The following is a 24,205-nucleotide window of genomic DNA, read 5'->3' as shown; positions in this document are numbered from 1 at the left end:
AGACGTGAGGTAGTGGGAGAGAAAAACTACAGTGCCAAGTAGGGCAGGGAACCCTTTCTGTACAGCAGAGAGAGAGTGAGCATCAAGATGGGTTTGGGCAAAAAAAGCATTCTCCCAAAACCAATGACTGGGAAATTGGGAGGAATGGACCATCACAAATTTTTGCCAACATTAGAGCTCAAATTCTGAGGTTTTGGAAGTTAGTGCCATTCAATGGAGTTGATCTAGGTAGGTGTCTGTGTTCCTGGGGAGAAGGAAGGTGAGGCTCCTGAGAGTGGACAGAGTGGTATGGGGATCCCTGGTCACTCTGGGAGACAACATTCCTCTTCCTGGAGTGCATTTGGAAGGATTTATTTCCTCTCCCAGGACAAAACACCTGGCTTAGCACCTTTGAGCAGTCATTCAAAAGCAGGGGACAGAGGCATGTGCAGAAGGTGGGTAACTGGTTGCAGCTTTTCTCTGTGCTTCACCATAAACTCCAGGCACCTGCACGGCCCTGCAGCTGCTTTTCTTGGACAGAAAGGCACCAGACACAGCACTGCAAGGCTCTCCTCCAGAGGAGAGGAGTCGGTATGTGTAATCCTTTAAGGTGTGGAGTTTTGAATCCCAGTTGTGCACCAGAGCTAAAACACAGAAGAGCTGTGGCACCAGGTATGTCGATGGCTCAGGCACAGACAGGTTGAGGGCATGGATCTGATGGAAGTCAGGGCCACAGGATGGGGAGACTGTGTGCCTGCCTGTGAGGGTTCCCTGAACAGTGTCTAGTGTGAGCTCCCGGCCCTGGGGAGAGCAGAGTAAAATCATCTTCCCCATTGCCTACCAGCAGGGCTGGACTTCAGTGAACATAGCGCCCCTAGTGGAGGCTAGAGCCACTTACACCAAACCCCACCCCTACCCTGCACCCTGCAGGAGCATCTTTACTAGGTCAGGTCTGACTGTGAGTCAGCACAGCCAGCCTCTCCCCCAGAGGACCAACACAGGCACTGCAACCAAGTCTACTGATCACACCGTATTCTAAAGTATCAGTAGTTTCAGTTCTGGTGGAAATAGGACCATGTGCTCTTTTTCTCTTTTTCTCTTTCTTTCTCTCTTTGTCTCTTTTGAATCAGGCTTATAGTTTTTGTTCCTTTTTTCATTTCCTTGTTTTTTTGGATCAGGCTCTTTTTTCCTTTTTTCTTTTTTTTTCCCATCTTTTTTTGCTTTCTTTTTCTTTGGAATCAGGCTTATAGTATTTTTGACTGTTTTCTTTTTTGTTCCTTTTCCTTTTTGCTTTTTCTGGATTAGGTCTTTTTTTTAATCAGTCTTATTTCAACAAACAAATAGGAGCACACCTAGTTAAAGGTCCAAGCACTCCTCACCAAAAGCAAGGAGGAACTCTTCAGAGGACTGACCCGGGGGAAAGAGCAGCCAAACCACAACAGCAGAGCACACACAGCATACACCAGAAGTAATTCCTGAAGCGCCAAGCTCTGGACAGTGTATAATCCCTTTCATTAACACACAAAAGACAGAAACCTAGATAAAATGACAAGACAGGGAATTCTCCTCCAAAGAAAGATCAAGAAGAAACCACAGACAGGGATTTGCTCCAAACAGATAAGTAATATATCTAAATAAGAATTTAGAATAACAGTCATAAGAATACTAGCCGGGGTTGAAAAAAGCATAGAAAACGCCAGAGAAACCTTTGCTGCAGAGAAAAAGACCTAAAAACTAGTCAGGCTAAAATAATAAATGCTATAATTGAGATGCAAAACCGACTGGATGTGATTACAAGGATGGAGGAAGCAGAGGACTGAATAGGTGATATAGAAGATGAAATTATGGAAAATAATGAAGCTGAACAGGAGAGGGAAAGAAAACTATTTGATCATGAATATAGACTTAGGGAAATCAGTGATTCTACGAAATACAATTACGAAGGCACCTGAGTGGCTCAGTTGGTTAAGCGTCCGACTTTGGCTCAGGTCATGATCTCACAGTTTGTGGGTTCCAGCCCCGTGTTGGGCTCTGTGCTGACAGCTAGCTCAGAGCCTGGAACCTGTTTCAGATTCTGTATCTCACCCCCACCTCTCTCTGACCCTCCCCTGCTCACACTGTCTCTCTCTCTCTCTCTCTTAGAAATAAAAATTAAAAATTAAAAAAAAAAAAACAAAGTACAATTATGTATGTATCATACGAATCCCAGAAAAAGAAGATCAGGAAAAAGGGGCAGAAGGTTTATTTGAACAAATTATAGCTGAGAACCTCCCTAATCTGGGGAAGGAAACAGGCATTCAAGTCCAAGAGACACAGAGAACTCCTCTCAAAATAAACAAAAACAGGTCAACACCATGACATATCATAGTGAAACTTGCAAAATACCAAGATAAAGAGAATTCTGAAAGTAGTTAGAGACAAAAGGTCCTTAACCTACAAGGATAGACACAGAAGGTTGGCACCAGACCTGTCTACAGAAAGTTGGCAGGCCAGCAGGGAGTGGCACAATATATTCAGTGTGCTAAACAGGAAACTGATGCAGCCAAGAATACTTTATTCAGCAAGGCAGTCATTCAGAATAGAAGGAGAGATCAAAGGTTTCCAAGACAAGCAAAAACTAAACCAGTTCTTTAAAATTATTAAAGGGGAACCTTTAAGCAGGAAAGATACCAAAAGCAACAAAGACTAGAAAAGAACAGAGACAATCTAAATGTACAGCAACTTTACAGGACTCTGAATGTAAAAAGACTAAATACTCCAATTAAAAGATACACGGTATCAGAAAGGATTAAAAAAAAAAAAAAGACTGTTTGCTATGCTGCTTATGAGAGACTCATTTTAGACCCAAAGACCTCCAAAATGAAAGTAAGGGGGTGGAACAATCTATCATGCTAATGGACATCAAAAGAAAGCTGGAGTAGCCATACTTCTATCAGACAAACTAGGCTTTATTTTTTTAATGTTTATTTATTTTTGAGAGAGAGAGAGAGAGAGAGATGGAGGGAAAGAGAGAGAGACAGTGAGTGAGTAGGGAAAGAGCAGAGAGAAAGGAAGACAGAGAATCTGAAGCAGGCTCAAGCACTGTCTGCCTAGAGCCTAACATGAGACTTGAACTCACAAACCATGAGATCATGATTTGAGCTCAAGTTGGATTTGTAACTGACTTAGTCACCCAGGTGCCCTCAAACCAGATTTTAAACCAAAGAGGATAATAAGAGATCAAGAAAAACACTAAATCATAATAAAGGTGTATATCCAACAAGAAGAGCTAACATTTGTAAATATTTATGCCCTAATCTTGGAACAGCCAAATATATAAATCGATTAATAACAAACTTTAAGAAACTCATTGATAATACATTAATAGTAGGGGAGTTTAATACCATACCTACAGCAATAGACAGGTCATCTAAGCAGAAGATAAACAAGGAAACAATGGCTTTGAATGACACACTGAACTTAACAGATATATTTCAGAGCATTTCATCCTAATACAACAGAATACACATTCTATTCAAGTGCACATGGAACTTTCTCCAGTATAGATCATACTGGGTCACAAATCAGGCCTCGAGCACTACAAAAAGACTGAGATCATACCATGCATATTTTTAGACCACAACACTCTGAAATTTGAAGTCAACCACAAAAAAATTTAAATCCCTCAAATACATGGAGGTTAAAGAACATTTTGTTAAAGGACAAATGGATCCATTAACCAGGAAATTAAAGAAAAAAAAATTCATCGAAGCCAGTGAAAATGAAAACATGACAATCCGAAAGCACAAAGGCAGTCCTATGAGGGAAGTATATAGCAATTCAGGCCTTCCTCAAGAAGGAAGAAAAATCTCAAATATACAACCTAACCTCACACCTAAAGAAGCTGGAAAAAGAACAACAAATAAAGCCACAAACCAGGAAAAGAAGGGAAATAATAAAGATTAGAGCAAAAACAAATTATATAGAAATTAAAAAAAAAAACAGATCAACTAAACCGGAGCTGGTTTTTGAAAGAATTAATAAAATTGATAAACTCCTAGCCAGACTTTTATCAAAAAGAAAAGAGAAAGGACCCAAAATGATAAAATTACAAATGAAGTAAGAGAGATCACCACCAAAACCACAGATATACAAACAATTAAGAGATTATGAGCAATGATATGCCAACAAATTGGGCAACCTGGAAGAAATGAATAAATACTTAGAAACATATAAATGACCAAAACTGAAACAGGAAGAACTAGAAAATTTGAAGAGACCCATAACAAATTAGGAAATTGAATCAGTAATAAAAAATCTCTCAATAAGCAAGAGACCAGGGCTAGATTACTTCCCAAGATAATTCTACCAAGCATTTAAAGAAGAATACCTATTTTTTTGAAACTGTTCCAAAAATAGAAATCTAAGGAAAACTTCAAATTCATTCTATGAAGCCAGCATTACCTTGGTTCCAAAACCAGACAAATATTCCATTAAAACAGAAAATTACAGACCAATGTCTCTGATGAACACTGGTGCACAAAGTCTAAGACATTAGCAAATTGAATCCTCAGTACATTAAAGGAATTATTCACCATGATCGAGTGGGATTTATTCCTCAGTATCTGCAAATCAACGTGATATACCACATTAAGAAAAGAGGGGATAAGAAACATATGATTCAATAGCTGCAGAAAAAGCATTAGATAAAATACAGCATCATTCTTGATAAAAACCCTCAAGAAAAGTAGTGATGGAACATACCTCAACATCATAAAGGCCATATATGAAAGACCCACAACTAATATCATCCCCAATGGGGAAAAGCTGAGAGCTTTTCCTCTAAGGTCAAGAACAAGACAGTAATGTCCACCCTCACCACCGCTGTTCAACACAGTACTGAAACTCCTAGTCTCCCCAATCGGACAACAAAAAGAAATAAAAGGCAAGGAAGAAGTCCAACTTTCAGTATTTGCAGATGACTCCACCAAAAAAAAAATTGCTAGAACAGGTACATGAATTCAGCAAAGTCACAGGATATAAAATCAACAAATCTATTGCATTTCTATACACCAATAATGAAGCAGCAGAAAGAGATACCCAGGAGTCAATCCCGTTTACAACTGCACCAGAAACCATTAAGACACCTAGGAATAAACCTAACAAAAGAAGTAAAAAAAAAAANAAAAAAACCCAAAAAAAAAAAAAAAAAAAAAAAAAAAAAAAAAAAAAGTGTATGCTTAAAAGTATAGAACACTTATGAATGAAACTGAAGACAACACATAAAAAATGGAAAAAACACTCCATGCTCATAGATTGGAAGAACAGTTACTGTTAAAATGTCTATACTACCCAGAGCGATCTATACATTCAATGCAATCCCTATCAAAATGGCACAAGCATTCTTCTCAGAGCTAGAACAAACAATTCTAATAGTTGTATGGAATCAGAAAAGACCCCGAATAGCCAAAATAATGTTCAAAAGGAAACCAAAGCTGGAGACATCACAATCCCGGACTTCAAGCTGTATTACAAAGCTGTCATCATCAAGACAGTATGGTATTTGCACAAAAACAAACATACAGAGTAATGGAACAGAATAGGAAACCCAGAAATGGACCCAAAATGATATGGTCAACTAATCGTCAACAAAGCAGGAAAGAATATACAATGAAAAAAAGAGTCTCTTCAGCAAATGGTGTTGGAAAAACTGGACAGCAACATGCAGAAGAATGAAACTGGAGCACTTTCTTACACTATACACAAAAATAAATTCAAAATGGATGAAAGACCTAAATATGAGACGAGAACCCATCAAAATCCTAGAGGAGAACACAGGCAGCAACCTTTTTGAACCTTGGCTGCAGCAACTTCTTAGTAGACATGTCTCTGGAGGAAAGGGAAACAAAGGCAACCACGAACTATTGGGACTTCATCAAGATAAAAAGTTTTTGCACAGCAAAGGACACAATCAACAAAACTAAAAGGCAACAGACATAATAGAAGATATTTGCAATGACATATTGGATAAAGGGTTAGTATCCAAAATCTGTAAAGAACTTATCAAACTCAACACCCAGAGATAACTCAACAGTTACATGGCCGAGATACTTCTCCAAAGAAGAAATACAAATGACAAAGAGACACATGAAAAGATGTTCTGCATCACTCATCATCAGGGAAACAGAAATCAAAACCAAAATGAGATACCACTTCACACCTATCAGGTGTGTAAAATTAACAACTGAGGAAACAACAGATGTTGGTGAGGATGCAGAGAAAGGGGAACCCTCTTACGCTGTTGGTGAGAATGCAAACTGGAGCAGCCACTGTGGAAAACAGTATGGAGGTTCCTCAGAAAGTTAAAGATAAAACTACCCTATGACCCAGCAATTGCATGACTAGGTATTTACCCAAAGCACACAAAAAAGAAGATACTACATACTATCGAATTTGTTTGCTAACATACATGTATGTACAGACAGTAAAATAATTGACAGGAAAATAACTTTGAAAGCATTCGGCATTCAATTAAAGAATAACTTCAATAGACACTAGAGTTGCTGTAGAATCTTAGGTCTATGGAAAAAAATGTGAAAGTCCAGTAACATATAAAACATAATAGCTCTTAAAAAGCCCTTAATCTGAGCCCTCTTCAGACAGAAATGAGATCTTCAAAGTGTACTTAACAAAACAGACTCCTTTCTTTTTCTCCTTATTTAAGTAGGTTGGCAAATAAAATTTTACTCATAAAGTAATCCAGGAGGATTTTAACAGAATTCAGGAGACAATTTAATTAAATTACATGAAACGAGACATGTTGATGGCATAGCTTTAAAACAAGTATCTTAAGCACAACAAAAATTAAATAAAGACATGATCTCAGGATTTGAGAAGGCAGTTAACAATCAGTAAAGTCTCTCTACATGGAACTAGACAGTTTTTACTTTTCTTCATATTAGAATTGTTACTATACTCAGAATAGTATACTAGTCACACACTTTGATGTATGAGCTTTAGATCACAGTTTGATTCTACTTTTCATATGCTCATTTCAATCTACAGGTTCTTCTCATTTTAAAAAGAAATTCAACAAAGTTCCTTTTAACCATTAAATAGACTCAAGTGTTTGCATCATGGCTAGATAATTACCTTAAACCATAATTGAAGTTTATATTTATCCAGTTCCTGAGTAGATCCATGACACTGTTATTAACAGACTTCCTAGTCCATAACGTTAGTGGAACAAGTTATTACCTATCGACATTTTAAGATTGGAATGTGGCTTAAACATTACTGCCTGAAAACAAATGAAGAACAGATAATTTATAAAGCTCAATTAGTAATCCCTAATGGGTAGGAAAAAATGCCTATAATACAGATGATGGCTATAATACTGACATCTGTAGTAACTTTTGATACAATCAATAACATAAGTGAATCAAGATGATTTATCACATGAAAGATTGCACCTATTCTATGCCTTTATGTAAATAAAAAAGATACTCTTTTTCCTTTTTACAATGTTTATAACTGCCAATATACATATACCATCCTTAAAAGCAAGAGGCCTGTAGGTATAGGCCCGTGGGCGTCCAATCTCAGGTGCAACACTTAACTATCTGTGTGACCTTGAGCAAATTACTTCATCTTTCTATGGCTCAGTTACCTCATCTGAAAATGGAGATAATGACAATTCTCATAATACCTATACCTATTGTTATGAGAATTCAGTGGCATAGTGTTTGTAAAATACTTAACACGATGCTTGGCATTTCAGATATCAACAGATGTTAGAGACTGATTATGTATATGTCACTTCAAAACACAGCTATATACTAATCAAGATATTACTGAGTTTCAGTTTCTTATAATAGGAAATTCAGGTGAACATTTGGAAGGAATTTAATGAAAAAGAAAATCAGACTATTGCCACTTAATGAATATTAAGTAGAAAATCAGTTACATACCAAGTACTAGACTTGTATTAATTAAGTGGTATCTGGACAAGTTGGGGCATGAAACGAGTACCTGAGATCTCTCATTACTTTGCCATTCTTATACACGGAGCAGATTTTATTAAATTACTTGAACACTGATCATCTTAACATGAAACTTTGACCATATAGGAATGCTGCAAATCAAGGCCCAAATCCCAAGTTATCAACTTGTGAAAACGGAACAGCTTGAAGCCCTGAGTATTACAATAGCAAACTTGATTAAATTATTCCCTAGGTGTAGGAGCTAGACAGCCACTGATTGTCCCTCCACATGTCCACTGTTTTAATTCTTCTCAACAAGCTTGCTTTGACCAAATCACATGTTATCTAATTCATACTAATTTTCCACAAGGTCTTCTCTACATCTGGTGTATATTACTTTCATTATCCTAATTAGCTATTAATTATGCTTTTCTCACAATATATAAAATGTACGTGCACTCTTGCAAGAACTGTGTTTGACAGATATTCACACTTATTTAACTTTAACAGCTCCACCTAAAGACGAGAATACCAAAAATGTCTTAGAGTGACTAATTAAGTATTTGGGAGGGAAAAACTAGATTTGCTTACAATTTTTCATTTGGATGGTCATGTGCTATCTATATTAAAAATAATGAAGATTCCATGCCACATTTTTATGGACATTACATAAAATAGGGCAACCCACAAGCATGCAAATTACCATATGTCTGAAATTACACAAAGTCTGCCTTCTTGTTTAACTTTTATAGAAATTTGTATTTATGGCCACTGAGCAGTAAGCCTATGTCTTCCTATTTTGTGTATGCAGTGGAAAAACCTGAAGGGTGGAGCCAGAAATATTAATAAGGTTTCCTGAATGAAAAACAATACTGTACTATAAACATTCCAATATATTTATTTGGGGTCTGTTATGTACAAGGAAGTCTCTGGGGATATAAAACTGAAAGTCAATATGTATGTCACCATCTATATAATCCATAAATCCATATACAGTGTGGGGTTTGAGCATTCCAACATATGTATACACAAGTACAGAAGAAAGAGGGCCACACAATCTACACTGAAAAGAGGAATGAAAAGTCTTAGAAGAATTTTAAGCAAGGAATATGATCAGATTTATGCTTTTTAAAATATTCATTTTGAGAGAGCGAGAGAGAGAGAGAGCAAAGAGAGTGAGTGAGCAAGCAGGGGAGAAGCAGAGAGAGAGAGAGGGAGGGAGAGAGAGAATCTCAAGCAGGCTCCATGCTGTCAGCACAGAGCCTGAGGCAGGGCTCCATCTCATGAACCATGAGATCATGACCTAAGCTGAAATCAAGAATCAGTTGCTTAACCAACTGAGCCATCAGGTGCCCCCAGATTTATGTTTTTGTACAAATGGTACTAATGTGGGAAGTGGACTGGGGAGGGAGAAGGTAGAATGAAGCATAGATTGGAGCCTAAGCCAGCACTACCATCCGTAATTATAACCACTCCAGCTAGTAAGCTTGGTTCGGGAAGTGGAGAATTGTTGAAGTGGAGCACTACCAACATCCTCAGAAAAGATACCAGCCCCCAAACAGGTGCCCTAACCATAACACCAATAGAACATGCTCAGATTTTCCCTTACAGAATTCTTTAAATAGCACATAGAACACTTCACTCATTAATTCTAAGAATATTCATTTATTTTTACCTTATTTAGGGAGTTGTATTAGCTCTAAGAGAATGCAAACATGCAAAAAGTAATATTCTTTCTTCAAAGACCTTGCAATCTTAACAAAGAATTAACATATCTGGAATCATTCATCCACTTCCTGACTACCATAACATCAGTATAATTATATAGCTTGCTTGTACTTAGACTTTCAGTACAAATATATGCCTGTATGGATCAGTCCATAGTTTGCTCTGGTTAAAATATAACTGCTTCAGAGCAAATGCCACTTCACTGAATTATGTATTAGTATAGCTTAACAGTATGAATGAATACATAAAATACAAATAAAATATAATTACTAATCAAACATACCTTCATTTCCTTGAAGTTATTATTTTAGAAAAAGGGTTTTAGAAGTCGCCTAAAGACTTACATAACAAAATAAAATTTTATTTCATAAATATAAAATCCAGAAAGTTGAGGAATCAAGGGAAAGAACTAATTTACTATATGTGTAGGCAGGTTAATTTCATAATTATATAACGTGCTAAGGCCACTGAACTCACTGGGTCTCTCAGAATATCAAAAGTGGCAGGCATTCCTGATCAGATGCCTAAGCTATGTAATTTCTACCTTTACTAGACATGTTACAAGCAGGGAGAGAATCTGGTTACTTCATTTGTCGTCCCACTTTACCACCCTTCTTCTCTTCTCAAACATCAGTGAATTTTTTGATGCAGGGATTCCATCAAGATCAACCAAAAAATATCATCTATAAAAGCCTTAAGGAAAGTCTCACTTCATCATGGCTGCTCCAACATTTCTAAAAACTGCTGCCAATTGCTAATTGAGTTTCCCTAAATCAAAGCAGCCTCAAAATTATCCCTTGTTCTAAGATCTAAGTTTTAAGAAACCACTAAGATCTAATAAAGTTGTATATATGAATATAGCAAAGGCAAAGATTCATTATCATATACTTACATGGACAAGGAACATTATCATAGAGAGAAAAGTCACATCTAAAAGAGGAGAATTTCAATAGAAAAAACACTAAGATATAAAAAACATAAGCATTTCCTCTAGAAGAAAATTATGAAAGGGAGAAATTTCACAGGTAAATGTGATCACACCATAAAGGTGGATTAATCACTTATGAAACCAATATGGAAGTTAAAACACGGAAGTTGAAAATCAATTTTACCTATGAAAATCAGTCAAGGAATACACAAAATAAAAGGATGCAAAATACAGCATCATATACATACAATATGGAGGAGGGAATAACAATTTAATGCTTTTAGACTGGGATCACACTTAAGTGACCATCAGCTGAATACAAATTGCTATATACTTTGGATGCTATAATATGATCTTCGTGCAAAATCAAAAACCTTTAATAGATACCAAACAACTCAAACTTACACCTAAAAACAAAGAGACAGAAATCCAGGCCTAACACTAAAGAAAGCCATTAAACCACAAGAGAAGAGAGCAAGAGAAGAAACAGAGAACTACAATAAACAACATAAGTAATAAAGTGCAATAAGTATGTTACCTACCAATAATTAAAAGTAAATAGACTAACGGCTTCAATCAAAAGACGTAGGGTGACTGAATGTATTAAAAAAAATAAGACCATCTATATACTGTCTGTAAGAGGCTCACTTAAAACCTAAAGATCCATACAGAATGAAAATGCAGTTAAAAACATACATACGGGGCACGTGGGTGGCTCAGTCGGTTAAGCGTCTGACTTCGACTCAGGTCATGATTTCACAGTTCATGGATTCGAGCCCCACGTCGGGATCTGTGCTGACAACTCAGAGCCTGGAACCTGCTTCAGATTCTGTATCTCCCTCTCTCTCTCTCTAACCCTACCAAGCTCACGCTGTCTCTTTTTCTCTCAGAAATAAAAACATTTAAAAAAAAATACATACATGGAAGTGGGAAAAAAGCTATAATAGCAATACTTTTATTAGACAAAATAGACTTTAAAACAAAGACTGTAGCAGTGGACAATGAAGGGTACTATACAAGGGGTACAATCCAACAAGAGGGTATAACAATTTTATCTATGCACCCAATATGGAAGCACACAAATACATAAAGAAATCATTCAACTATATAAAGGGAGAAATTGGTTGGAATACAGGAATATTAGGGGACTTTAACACCCCATTTACACCACTGGACAGATCACCCAAACAGAAATTCAACAAGGAAACAGTGGCTTTGAATGATACATTAGACCAGATGGACCTAACAGATACATACAGAACATTCTATCTAAAAACAGCAGAATACACATTTTTTCCAGTGCACATGGAATACTCTCCAGGAGTAATCACATGTTAGGCCACAAAACAACTCTCCATAAATTTAAGAAGACTGAAACTGTATCATGCATCTTTCCTGACCACAAGGACATGAAACTAGAAATCAATTACAAGAAAACAACTGGACATAACACACAGGTGGAGGCTAAGCAACATGCTACTAAAAATGAGCAAACCAAGAAATCAAATAGGAAATTAAAAAATACATGGAAACAAATGAAAATAAAAACACAACTGTCCAGAATCTTCGGAATGCAATGAAAGCAATTCTAAGAGGGAAGTTTCATAGCAATACAGACATACCTCAAGAAACAAGAAAAAACTCAACCAAACAACTCAAACTTACACCTAAAGGAGCTAGAAAAACAAGAACAAAACCCAATACCAATAAAAGTAAGGAAATAATAAAGATTAGATCAAAAATAAATGAAATAGAGACAACACACACACACAGAGAGAGAGAGAGAGAGAGAGAGAGAGAGAGAAAAGATCAAGGAAACCAAGACCTGGTTCTCTGAAAAGATCAACAAAATTGATAAATCTTTAGACCAGACTCATTAAGAAAAAACAGGAGAGAAAACCAAAGCAAAGAAAATCAGAAAGAGAAAAAAACTAACACCACAAAAATACAAAGGATTATAAAAGAATATTATGAAAAAATTATATGCCAACAAATTGGACAACCTAGAAGAAATAGTTAAGTTCCTAGAAATGTGTAACCTTCCAGACTAAATCAGAAAGAAATAGAAAATTTCAACAGACCACTTACTTCCAATAAAATTGAGTAACCAAAGAATTCCCAACAAACAATTGGAACAGGACCAGCTTCACAAGTGAATTATGCCCAACATTTAAAGAAGAGTTAGTACCAATTCTTCTCAAACTGTTCCAAAAATTAGAAGAGAAAGGAAAACTTCCACATTCATTCTATGAGGCCAGCATTACCCTGATAGCAAGACCAAAAACACTACAAAAAGAGACAATTACAGGCCAGTATCTCTGACTAACAAAGATATAAAAATCTTCAACAAAATGTTAATAAATTGAGTTCAATAATACGTTAGGAAATCATTCACCACCATCAAGTGGGGTTTATTCCAGGGGTACAAGGTGGGGGAGGTTCAGTATTCACAAATCAGTGTGATACATCACATCAACAAGAGAAAAGATAAAAACCACATGATCATCTCAAATGCAGAAAAACCATCTGACAAAGTATATTCATGAAACTTTCAACAAAGCAGATTTAAAGAGAACATACCTCAACATTATAAGGCCATATATAGAAAACCCACAGCTAACATCATAGCCAATGGTGAAAAACTGTAAACATTTCCTCTAAGATCAGGAACAAGACAAGGATGCCTACTCTCACCACCATTACTTAACACAGTAAGAAAAAAGTAAAACTTTGCAGATGATGTGATACTATATATGGAAGACTCTAAAGACTTTTAAAAACAAACAAAACTGATAAATATTTTCAGTCAGATCACAACTTAATACAGAGAAATCAGTTGCATTTCTATATATTAATAATGAAGTAGAACAGCAATTAAGAAAACAGTCCCATTTACAATTGCACAAAAGAAGTAAAATACCTAGGAATAAACTTAACCATGGAGGTGAACGACCTGTTCCTCTGAAGATGGTAAAGCACTGATGAAAGAAATTGGAGAGAACACAAATGGAAAGATACTCCATGCTTATGGATTGGAAGAAACTGTATTGTCAAAATGTTCATATAGAAATCTATTGCACTTCTATACACCAATAATGAAGCAGCAGAAAGAGATATCAAGGAATGAATCCCATTTACAATTGCACCAAAAAGCATAAGATACCCAGGAATAAACCTAACCAAAGAGGTAAAATATCTGTATACTGAAAATTATGGAATGCTTGTGAAAGAAATTGAAGACAACACAGAGTGGAAAACATTCCATGATGACGGATTCAAAGAACAAATACTGTCAATACTACACCAAAGCAATCTACACATTCAATGCAATCCCTATCAAAATAACACCAGCATTCTTCACAGAGCTAGAACAAACAATTCTAAAATTTGTATGAAACCAGAAAAAACCCCCCCCCCCCCCAACAGACAAAATAATGTTGAAAAAGAAAGACCAAAGCTGGAGGCCATCACAATTCTGGACCTCAAGCTGTACTACAAAGCTGTAATCATCAAGACAGTACAGTATTGGCACAAAAACAGTCACAAAGATCAATGGAACAGAATAGAAAACACAGAAATGGATCCACAACTATTTAGCCAACTAATCTTTGACAAAGCAGGAAAGAATATCCGAAGAGAAAAAGTATCTTCAGCAAATGGTGCTGGGAAAACGGGACAGCAACATGCAGAAGAATGAACCTGGACCACTTTCTTATACCATACACAAAAATAAATTCAAAATGAATAAAATACCTCAATGTGAGATAGGAAACCATCAAAACCCTAGAGGAGAACATAGGGAGCAGCCTCTTTGACATCAGCTGCAGCAATTTCTTACTAGTCATGTCTCCAGAGGCAAGGGTAACCAAAGCAAAAATGAACTACTGGGACCTCATCAACATAAAAAGCTTTTGCACAACAAAGGAAACAATCAGCAAAACTAAAAGGCAACCTACAGAATAGGAGAAGATATTTGCCAATGACCTATTGAATAAAGGGTTAGTATTCAAAATCTATAAATCTTATTAAACTCCACACCCCAAAATTAAATAATCCAGTCAATAAATGGGCAGAAGACACGAATAATCACTTTTCCAAAAAAGACACCCGGAAGAGACACACGAAAAGTTCAAAATCAGTCATCATCAGGGAAATACAAATCAAACCCACCATGAGATACCATCTCACACCTTTCAGAATGGTTAAAAAGTAACAACTCAGGAAAAAAAAAGAAATGTTGGTGAGGATGCATAAAAAGGGAACCCTTTTGCACTGTTGGTGGGAATACAAACTGGTACAGCCACCCTGGAAAACAGCATGGAGGTTCTTCAAATAGTTAACAATAGGACTACCCTACAACTCAGTAATTGCACTATTAGGAATTTATCCAAAAGACACAAAAAAATGCTCATTTGAAGGAGCACATGCACCCCAATGTTTACATCAGTGCTATCAACATTAGCCAAATTATGGAAAGAGCCCAAACGTCCATCAACTGATGAATGGATTAAAACAAAAAGAGGTGCACACACACAAAATGGAATATTAACTGGCCATCAAAAAAAATTGCCATTTGCAGCAACATGAATGGAACTGGAGTATACTATGCTAAGCAAAGCCAAATAATTCACTCAGAGAAAGACAAGTGTCATATGATTTCACTCATGTGGAATTTTAGAAACAAAACAGATGAACATAGTGGAAGGGAAAGTAAAAGGATAAAAACAGGGAGTCAAACCATAAAAGACTCTTAAATACAGAGAACAGGCTGAGGTTTGCTGGAGGCGGGTGGGCTAAATGGGTGCTGAGCATTAAAGAGGCCACTGGTTGTGATGAGCACTGGGTGTTCTACGTATGTGAAAAATCCCTACATTCTACTCTTGAAACCAATAAAAAATGTTCATACTACCAAAAGCAATCGATATTCAATGTAAAGCCTATCAAAATACCAAAAGAATTTTTCACAGAACTAGAACAAATAATCCTAAAATTTGTATGGAACCACAATAGACCCCAAATAGCCAAAGTAATCTTAAGAGCAAAGCTGGAGGTATCATAATTCTGGATTTCAACTTATATTACAGAGCTGTAGTATTCAAAACAGTATGGTACTGGTATAAAAACAGACACATAAATCAATGGAACAGAATATACAGTCCAAAAATAAACCCACAAGAATATACAATAGGGAAAAGACAGTCTGTTCATCAAATAGTACTGGGAAAACTGAAAAACTACCTGTCAAAAAAATGAAACTGAACCACTTTCTTACACCATGCACAAAAATAGTCTCAAAATGGATTAAACACCTTATGTTTAAACATTTTATGAAGCCATAAAACTAGAAGAAATATAGGCAGTAATTTGTTTGATACCAGCTGTAGCTACATTTTTCTAGACATGTTTCCTGAGGCAAGAGAAACAAAACCAAAAATATTTTCTAATATAGAAAACAGAAGAAAAGCAAGAGGTGGTGAGGATGTGGAGAAAAGGGAATCCTTGGGACTGTTGGTGGAAATGCAAACTAATGCAGTCAATTAGAAAACAGTACTGAGGTTCCTCAAACAATTAAAATAGAATTACCATATGATCCAGTTATCCCATTACTGAGTATCTACCCAAAGACAATGAAAACACTAATTCAAAAAAGATATGCATCCCCATGTTTAGTGTACCATTATTTATAATAGCCAAGATATGGAAGCAACCCAAGTGTCCAATGACAGATGAATGCATAAAGATGTGGTGTGTACCTGTGCGTGCACATGCATGTGCACACACGCACGCACACACACACACGGACACACACCAGAATATTGCTTGGCCATAAAGAACGATGAAATCTTGCAATTTGCAACAAGATGCATGGACCTAGAGGGTATGATGTTAACTAAAATAAGTCAGAGAGAGACCAACACCATATGATTTCACTCATTTGTGGAATTTAAAAAACAAAAACAAAACAAAGAAAAAATGAGATAAACAAAAAGACTCTTAAATACAGAGAACAGAGGGAGGGGGACACAGGTGAAACAGATAAATAGGAATAAGTGCACCCTTCTCTTGATGAGCACTGAGTAATATACAGAACTGTTGAATCACTATATTGTACACCTGAAATTAATATAACACTGTATGTTAACTACTCTGGAGTTAAAATTTTAAAAACAGGACACTTATTGTGATAATCACTAATGCACAGAATCATTGAATCATATAAAATATCTAAAACTAATAAAACATTGTGTGTTAATTATACTTAAATAAAAAAATAAAATGCACCCCTCATTTCTTCCCCAGAGTTTTCTGTACTCTGCCCTTTTCTTTTTTGAACACGCTTATCTTTTAAAATAATCTAAAATTTCCATTTTTATCATGTTGTTTATCTCACTCCACTAGACTATAAACTCAGTGAAGGTAGTAATCTTTTTATATTTCATTCACTGATATATACAAGGGTCTCAAACAGAAATGACACAGTGTTGGTACTCAAGTACCTACTGAATTTAATTGAGTGGAGTATTTCTGGTATGACCAATGCCAACGACTATAGGAGGAAAGTGTACCCAACTGGCAGAGAGTCTCTGAGAAGTGGAGGCTGTGCGCCAGGCCCCATAAGTAACAAGTGTCACCTCATTTCATTGTAAGTGATGTTGAAGTAGAATATGTCCATTAATATTCCTGGTATTGGACAGGTTTTATGGAACAAAGGGACAATCCAAGCGTCTTGACCACTGCTCTTTTTTACTATCACTAAGAAGGCAGAAGACAGTTTCTGGGGCACCTGGGTGACTCAATCAGTTAATTATCTGACTCTTGTCTCAAGTCATGATCCCAGGGTCATGAAATCGAGCCACTTGACAGGCTGTGTGTGGACAGTGCAGAGCCTGCTTGGGATTCTCTCTCTCCCTCTCTTTATGCTCCCTTCCTGCTGTCTCCCTCCCTCCCTCTCTCTAAACAAATAAACATTTTTTAAATAAAAAAAAGAATATCAGTTTTTGTTTTATTCTTTTGGACTATAGAAGCAGAAAAGTATTAACGTTGCTAAATACTTCCAGTTACCATGCTGGTGGGGATGGAAAATGCTCTCATTATATTCCCATATCTTCCCAAATCACAACTAAACCTGTTTTAATTTTAATAATGGTTTCAATGAGTTTTTTAAAAGTCTCTACTATGTACCAATCCCTGAGGTAAGTGCTTTTGTTTGACACTGACAATATGGTGGAAAGTCCATGGCTGTAACCTGCTGCCATCAATACAGGGTAACACTACAAGTGTGCATCAACAACACAGAAACCTCTGCTAAACTGTCATTTCTGCTACAAATTTATTCTGACGAACGTGTAGAATTTTGATGAACTCTTACCTGTTGGAACAATGCCAAGAAACACAGGACTAACTAAATAAGTCAGATCAATTTCCTGTCATACAAATTCAACACAATGTTTCTTTGTCGATGTCTAATGTCGGTCCTTTTACTGCCCTTGAAATGGTCTCAATGATAGGTTAGTCAATTGTGGAGACTAAATACAATCTCAACTATATAGGATTTAAAAAAAAAAAAAAAAAAACTCTTTATCCCTAACATATAAATGATGGTTACATTAATATCATTCTATAGCTTTGGCTCTTAACTATCTTATAGCTTTATTCTGGTACAATAAAAACTGTTAAGGGAAATGAGGAAATAACACAGGGATTATTGCTCTTAGCATTTAATAGTGTTAGAGCCTTGATGCTTGTTTGCATTTGCTCGGAATAAGTATCTAAGGGAAAATTAAGTTCTAAGCGGAGGCTACTATTTGAAATCCCAGAAGGGGCTCCTGGGAATAGTTTGGCTTCTTTGTGACCGTAGATTTTCTGATGAAGTACACCATTCCCTAATGAAAAAGACCTGGCACTGCTTCACATGGTAAAATTTGATCAACGCAAGGAACGTGATGATCGGTTTGGGAATGAGTATTTTAATAAAAGAAACATGAAATTGGCTGTGCTTTGGCAGGACATATCCCCACACATCCTGAGAGCCACTGTCCTGGCCCACAGATGATCCCCACCACGCCACAACCTTGTGAGTTCCCACTGACATCACTGACAATGCTGGCATGGGGACAAAGAGCTGATCCAAAAGCAGTCACGATGGCTTCTGCTTCGTTAGAGTCNGAACAGAAGGCTCAGCACAGCTATTCAATACGTACATTTCTAGGGAAGCATATAAAACAGGGAAAGGAAAACAGCAATTGTAGAAAGGAAAAGGCAAATCTTGAAAAAGAATGATGCAGTAAAATGATAAACGTGAAATAAAGAAGATGAAAAATGCAGACTCTGAATTATCCACATCACAGGACTGCTGAACATCTTAACTCTGGAACAACAGGCCAGCTAGTTGAGGAGGGGATCACACCTGTTTTTAACCACGTTTTATAACAAGATACCAATGCAGTAAGATTTTTACTGCAGTGATAATACTGAAGTTTACATATTCATTAATAAAAAATGCATCTCCATTACCCGCATAAATGCTTGATGTGTTCTACAGTTAACTGCTTTGCTTGACACTTTTATGCTGCTTGTCATCACATCGGATGTTCCATTAGAAGAAAAGTAAAATCTTGATGGGGATTCTATCTTCCGGTGCACATCCAGACTCATGTTATAGAACAAAACTGCAAAAATGTAGAGAGAACTGCAGTTAACACAGGTAAGTACCTAAAAGCATTTACTATTTTTGAAATGAAAATAGTCAAAATGATATCCAATATTCTCTTATTTAAATGGCTTTTCAAAACTAACGTAAAATATGGAAGAGGAAACATTGAAAACACAAATTGCAAAAATTGTGACAAAAATTGATCAGCTTTTCTCCAGGTTTCTATTTTTAACTGTTAACATATGCAGGTTTTTACTTAATCTTCCTATATATATTTCAAAGCTACAATACTAAAACTGTAACTACTAATAAAGTTCTGAGTCTCATATTTCTTTGGAGTCCCTTTTTGTTCTTACAATGTCTGACTAAGGAAGCACAGACAGAATACTGTACTCACATATCACTTGCAATAATTCTATCTTGTGTGGTTCCATAATTAATTTTGAACACAGTGGGGTTCAATATTGTTTCTGTTTTGAGAGGTCACTAATTTTTATTATTTTTTAAAATGTAAAGTGAACAAATCATTCACAAGTCAAACCTATATAAACAGTTCACCCAAAGATGTCTCCTTTTCCAGCCCTAGACCCTGATTAGTCTCCTCCATGTTTTTACTGGTTTCCAGTTTGATTCTTCCAGTGTATTTGTGCCACATATAGACATCTTCTGAATAAATATTCTGGCAGTTTAGTAAGATTTACTTCAAATATGACATAATAGATAATCATCAGCCAAAGAACATCCTCAATAAGCAAAAATAGAAGGAAAATTAACAAGCAACCAAAAAAATTCCAAGGCAGATACTACAAAGAAAGTGAGAGCAATTTTTTAATCTAAAAGAATTCTTTATAAAACAAGCTACATTTAAAAGTCAGCTGCGATATTGCTCATTATATAGGAGCAATAATTCAAAGTGGTATTTTAAAGAGTTTATATAATTCCCGAAGTGTTCATTTACATCTTGGGAGTAACTTATTCTCTCAGAAGGATTTTATCTACTTATTTCAAGGAAACATAAAACCTGTATTACTCCTACAAGTTTCAAATAAATCTTTTAACCTGAGTTTTATTTAGAAAATAAACAATGAGGTCCCAATCAATTGGCTTCAAAATTACAATAACGGAGATTCAGTGCCTCAGAGGTGGAACAGCAATTGAAACAGCCATCTACAATTCACCACCGTGAGTACAGACAAAAAGAAAAAAATGGGTGAATAAAAATACACTCACAGTAAGCAGCAAAACATTCTGGTTTCATGAAACATGCTTACCGTGTGAATTATTTCTCCCAAGGACGCATTCTATGCAACTATAACGCTTGCTTTTGTAACAATGCTGTGATCATTTACGACTTTCATGCATTGTTTTCAACCATTTTTAAAAACATCTGGTCACAATGGAATTAGTAATAAAACAAACATGGATTTTACATAAAGGGAGATAGTCGTATCTATTTAACATGCATCTTTCAGCTAATCCATTAGTTTGCCTGTGTCACTGGGGTCAGACTCTGAAACTAACACTTCTTCGATCTGTAACTGGGTTAAGCTTTTGCCCACTGTTGTACTACTGTATGCCTAGCCAGGACGTTTGCAGTGCACTATGAAAAGTCAGTTTGTTCTAAAGTAGATATACAAGGTTTATTCTGTATTTCTCATTACAGGCTAATTCAGAAGGAGACTTCTGTTAACATACCCGTCATTTGGTTCGGTGTATTTGCTGCCCTTTGTGATATTTAGATCATGGGAGCCTGTAGGGTCATGAATACTATCAACTCTTGATAAAGTTCATGAGCCACCCAATACCTAATTTTAATGTCCAATTCATAAACCCAAGTATGCCACTCTCCTACCACTGACTAGTTTCATTAGTAGTTATTCTAATACTAGCTTAAGTTTACATAATTAAGAACATAAGCTGCTAGAAAAAAAAATATTCATAAAGTCATATATATGTGACTTGAGATTAACCACAATTTTGCACAAGCCTTATCAATGCAATTTTCTGCAGAGCAGGTAACTGAGAACTACCTATATAAAGGAATGGACATGACTCTCAAGAGCTGACAGTCATAGAAAATCCTTAAGAGATGTGTGTTATTTATGGAAACTGAAATCAAGGTCTAGATGTGAGATAAGCTTCTTCAATCACTCAAAGGAGAAAACAATCTGCCTCTCAGGACTTCCAATTAATACAGCTCCCGCTGTGAAAGGACCTAGTTAAACAAAGGAGAAGCTGTGGTAATGTTCTTTCTATTCTAAAGATATTTTATATATTAAGTTCAATTTAACTCACCCCATTTTAGCAAGTGATACTCTTGATTTACTTCTTGTCGTGACTTCTAGAAAACTATATATAGCCTCCTACTGTTCCCCACTCACTGGTTAGAATAACTTGAGAATCCAAAAGATGAGGCAGAAAGGTGTATTCACCTCTAAGGTGAAACAAAGTCAGGGCTCAGAAGATGACCATGGGATTCATGAGTGCAGTGCACACTCAAGGGAAATGCTGTAAGGCCATCCTTACCAATATAACCTGGAACCTCTTTGCCCTTGTATGAGAAACACAGTGTTAGATCCATGCACACAGAAGGCAATCCATTTTCAACACAGTCAAAATTTGTTCTATTTACTGACTCAGGATGCTTTAAAGAAGCTTCAACGATCACTACGGGTCTTGTCCTAAGAAGGAAATAAAATTAGCAATATTACTTTTCCTTTAGAAAAAAAAACTGCGTTTGTCAGTTTCCATTGACCAAGTGACTTCATGAAATTGCTTTATTAGGAGCAAGTGCACATATACACAATTACATTTCTGTGCACGAATCAAGAAAAATTTTCACCTGAATTTTTAAAAATGTTCACTTTGCCTGAGGATTTAATTATAATATCCACGTAAGGTGGAAATACAATCCTAAGGTTCAATAAAACTTCCTAATACCAAGAAAAAAGCATTATGAGGTCACCACCGGTGATTTTAAAAACTGCCTCCCATCATTCACAATTAAGCGCAACTGGCATTCAGCAGTGCAATGCATCAACCTTACCTCAGCAACACAGCAGAATCAGACCGGAAAGCACCAACGGCCACATCTGGAGGATGAAAAACAGCAGATTAATGAACATCATTAGTCAAAGAGAGTTACTTTTCAGCCATAAATACCTATGTATCACCTTTTGACTGTATCCAAACACTATTTACAGAAAATAAATTGCCAGAGAGAAACTTACATCTTAGGATTCATTCCACATTTGTCGGAGTCTATTCATCTATAATAACATTCATCCCTTTACAATGTAAATAAACTTTATGATAAAGGCTTATAATATAAGCTTACTAAAAAAGTTCAATTTTTAGACTATACATAGTCACCCAGGAATCTCCTCTCAAGGTACAAAAAATGTCTTTCTTTTCAGTACCTTGTGTTTATTTCCATGGGTGCTCTTCATTTTTTTCAAGAACAAGGAAAAAATGTCAAGTAACTAACACAGTAAACTGAATAATTATTTGACCATTTCTGACCCATCCTTCAATTCAAAAGAGCTTTAGAAAGGAAAGAAACAAATTATCAGTAAATTAGAACTTTTCCATACCAGCTCTACGTGATAAAGCAACACCATGATAGAGCTCATTTCAACTTATGAAATAGTCAGTTTTCTACTCACCTACATATCCATTATTATCTGCGTCAATTTGTCCAGATATAGACTGTCCAAACATACTTAAAGATTGGCTGATTTGAAGTCCTTCAATTCTCTGAAAAATCGGTAAATAGGAAGCAGTTTTTTAACATTCAAGTATCTCAAAAAATATCTCAAAGAAGCAATGGTCTAGTTCAATTATGAACCTTATAACACCTAGGCACATTTACTAACAAAATGCATTTATGTCAAATGCTTGGTTCTAAGAGAAATGAAAGTTGCCAGCTTGAATTAAGCAGGTAACATCTATTTTGTGACAAGAAAAAAGTCACCTTCTGACTGAAAAAGTCACAAAAAGAAAATTATACAGAATGGATCTTAAGCGGTCCTGATTTTCTCTCCCCATTCTTCTTTTAGGCTCTATATTTATTTCCCAGATGAACATGAATAACCAGAGTAATTTGGAAAATGAGACATATGATCTCTTACTGGAGCCTACTACTAAGGCTTACGATGAAAGTCACCCCATTTAGCCAGATTGCTTCCTAGTATGTGAAAACTGACGTCAGACATGTGTTTCCTATTCCATATATCTAATTTCACACCCAGATACTGATTTATCCGTGTCTGGCTGCTATCCATACTAAGAAAATAATTTTTACTAGACAAGTACAGGTGCTTCATGTTCAATATGGAGAAGCATTTACCTATTCTGCTCAATCAGAAATAGCAGTATTAGCTAATATTTCCACAAACGGATCTTTAGAAAAACCTTTCTTTTCTGCATATGTATGGAGTGTTTCCTAATGCACTGAAATATCCTGATTTATCAAAAAGCAAAAGTAAAGTCAGAGTTAGACCAGGGAACTTTATTAAAAGCTCCCATCTTGTGGCTGCTTCCTGAAAGAATCAGAGTGTCATGTGTTTGCTCTCCCTGTGCGACCTCCCTGAAACATGGGGCTTTAGGCACACGGGAAGACAGTTAATCAAATCCACGTGGGCTTATCTGAAATTCTACGGATACGATCTCAGAACATAAATTTGATGGAATGAAGAGGAAATTTTTTAAAGTTTATTTATTTTGAGAGAGAGAGAGAGAGAGAGAGAGTGAGTGAGCATGCATGCACGTGTGTGAGTGGGTCGGGGGCAGAGAGAGGGAGGAAGGGAATCCCAAGCAGGCTCCCACACTGTCAGTGCAGAGCCAAAGTGGGGCTCAGTCCAATGAACCATGAGATCACGCTCTGAACCGAAATCAAGAGGTGGACGCTCAAGTGATTGAGCCACCCATGTGTCCCGAGAGGAAATCTTTACTAGA

General features: G+C 36.3%; 1 protein-coding gene across 1 annotated transcript in view; it reads right to left on the bottom strand.

Annotated features, from left to right (window-relative positions):
• Positions 1–24,205, bottom strand: part of ITGA4 (integrin subunit alpha 4) — an 88,783-nt gene that overhangs the window by 30,320 nt on the left and 34,258 nt on the right. The window contains exons 12-15 of the mRNA XM_077776378.1: positions 22,915–23,005; positions 22,296–22,341; positions 21,776–21,930; positions 19,111–19,265 (exon numbers count right to left, since the gene is read on the bottom strand). Coding sequence (XP_077632504.1) covers positions 19,111–19,265; positions 21,776–21,930; positions 22,296–22,341; positions 22,915–23,005 — 447 coding nt within the window. The remainder of the gene's footprint in view (positions 1–19,110; positions 19,266–21,775; positions 21,931–22,295; positions 22,342–22,914; positions 23,006–24,205) is intronic.

Source organism: Crocuta crocuta, unplaced genomic scaffold (genome assembly GCF_008692635.1).
Source record: "Crocuta crocuta isolate KB4526 unplaced genomic scaffold, BGI_CrCroc_1.0 scaffold17, whole genome shotgun sequence".
Classification (NCBI taxonomy): domain Eukaryota; kingdom Metazoa; phylum Chordata; class Mammalia; order Carnivora; family Hyaenidae; genus Crocuta; species Crocuta crocuta.
Note: the sequence above shows the minus strand (reverse complement) of the source record. Positions and strands in the feature narration are given on the sequence as shown.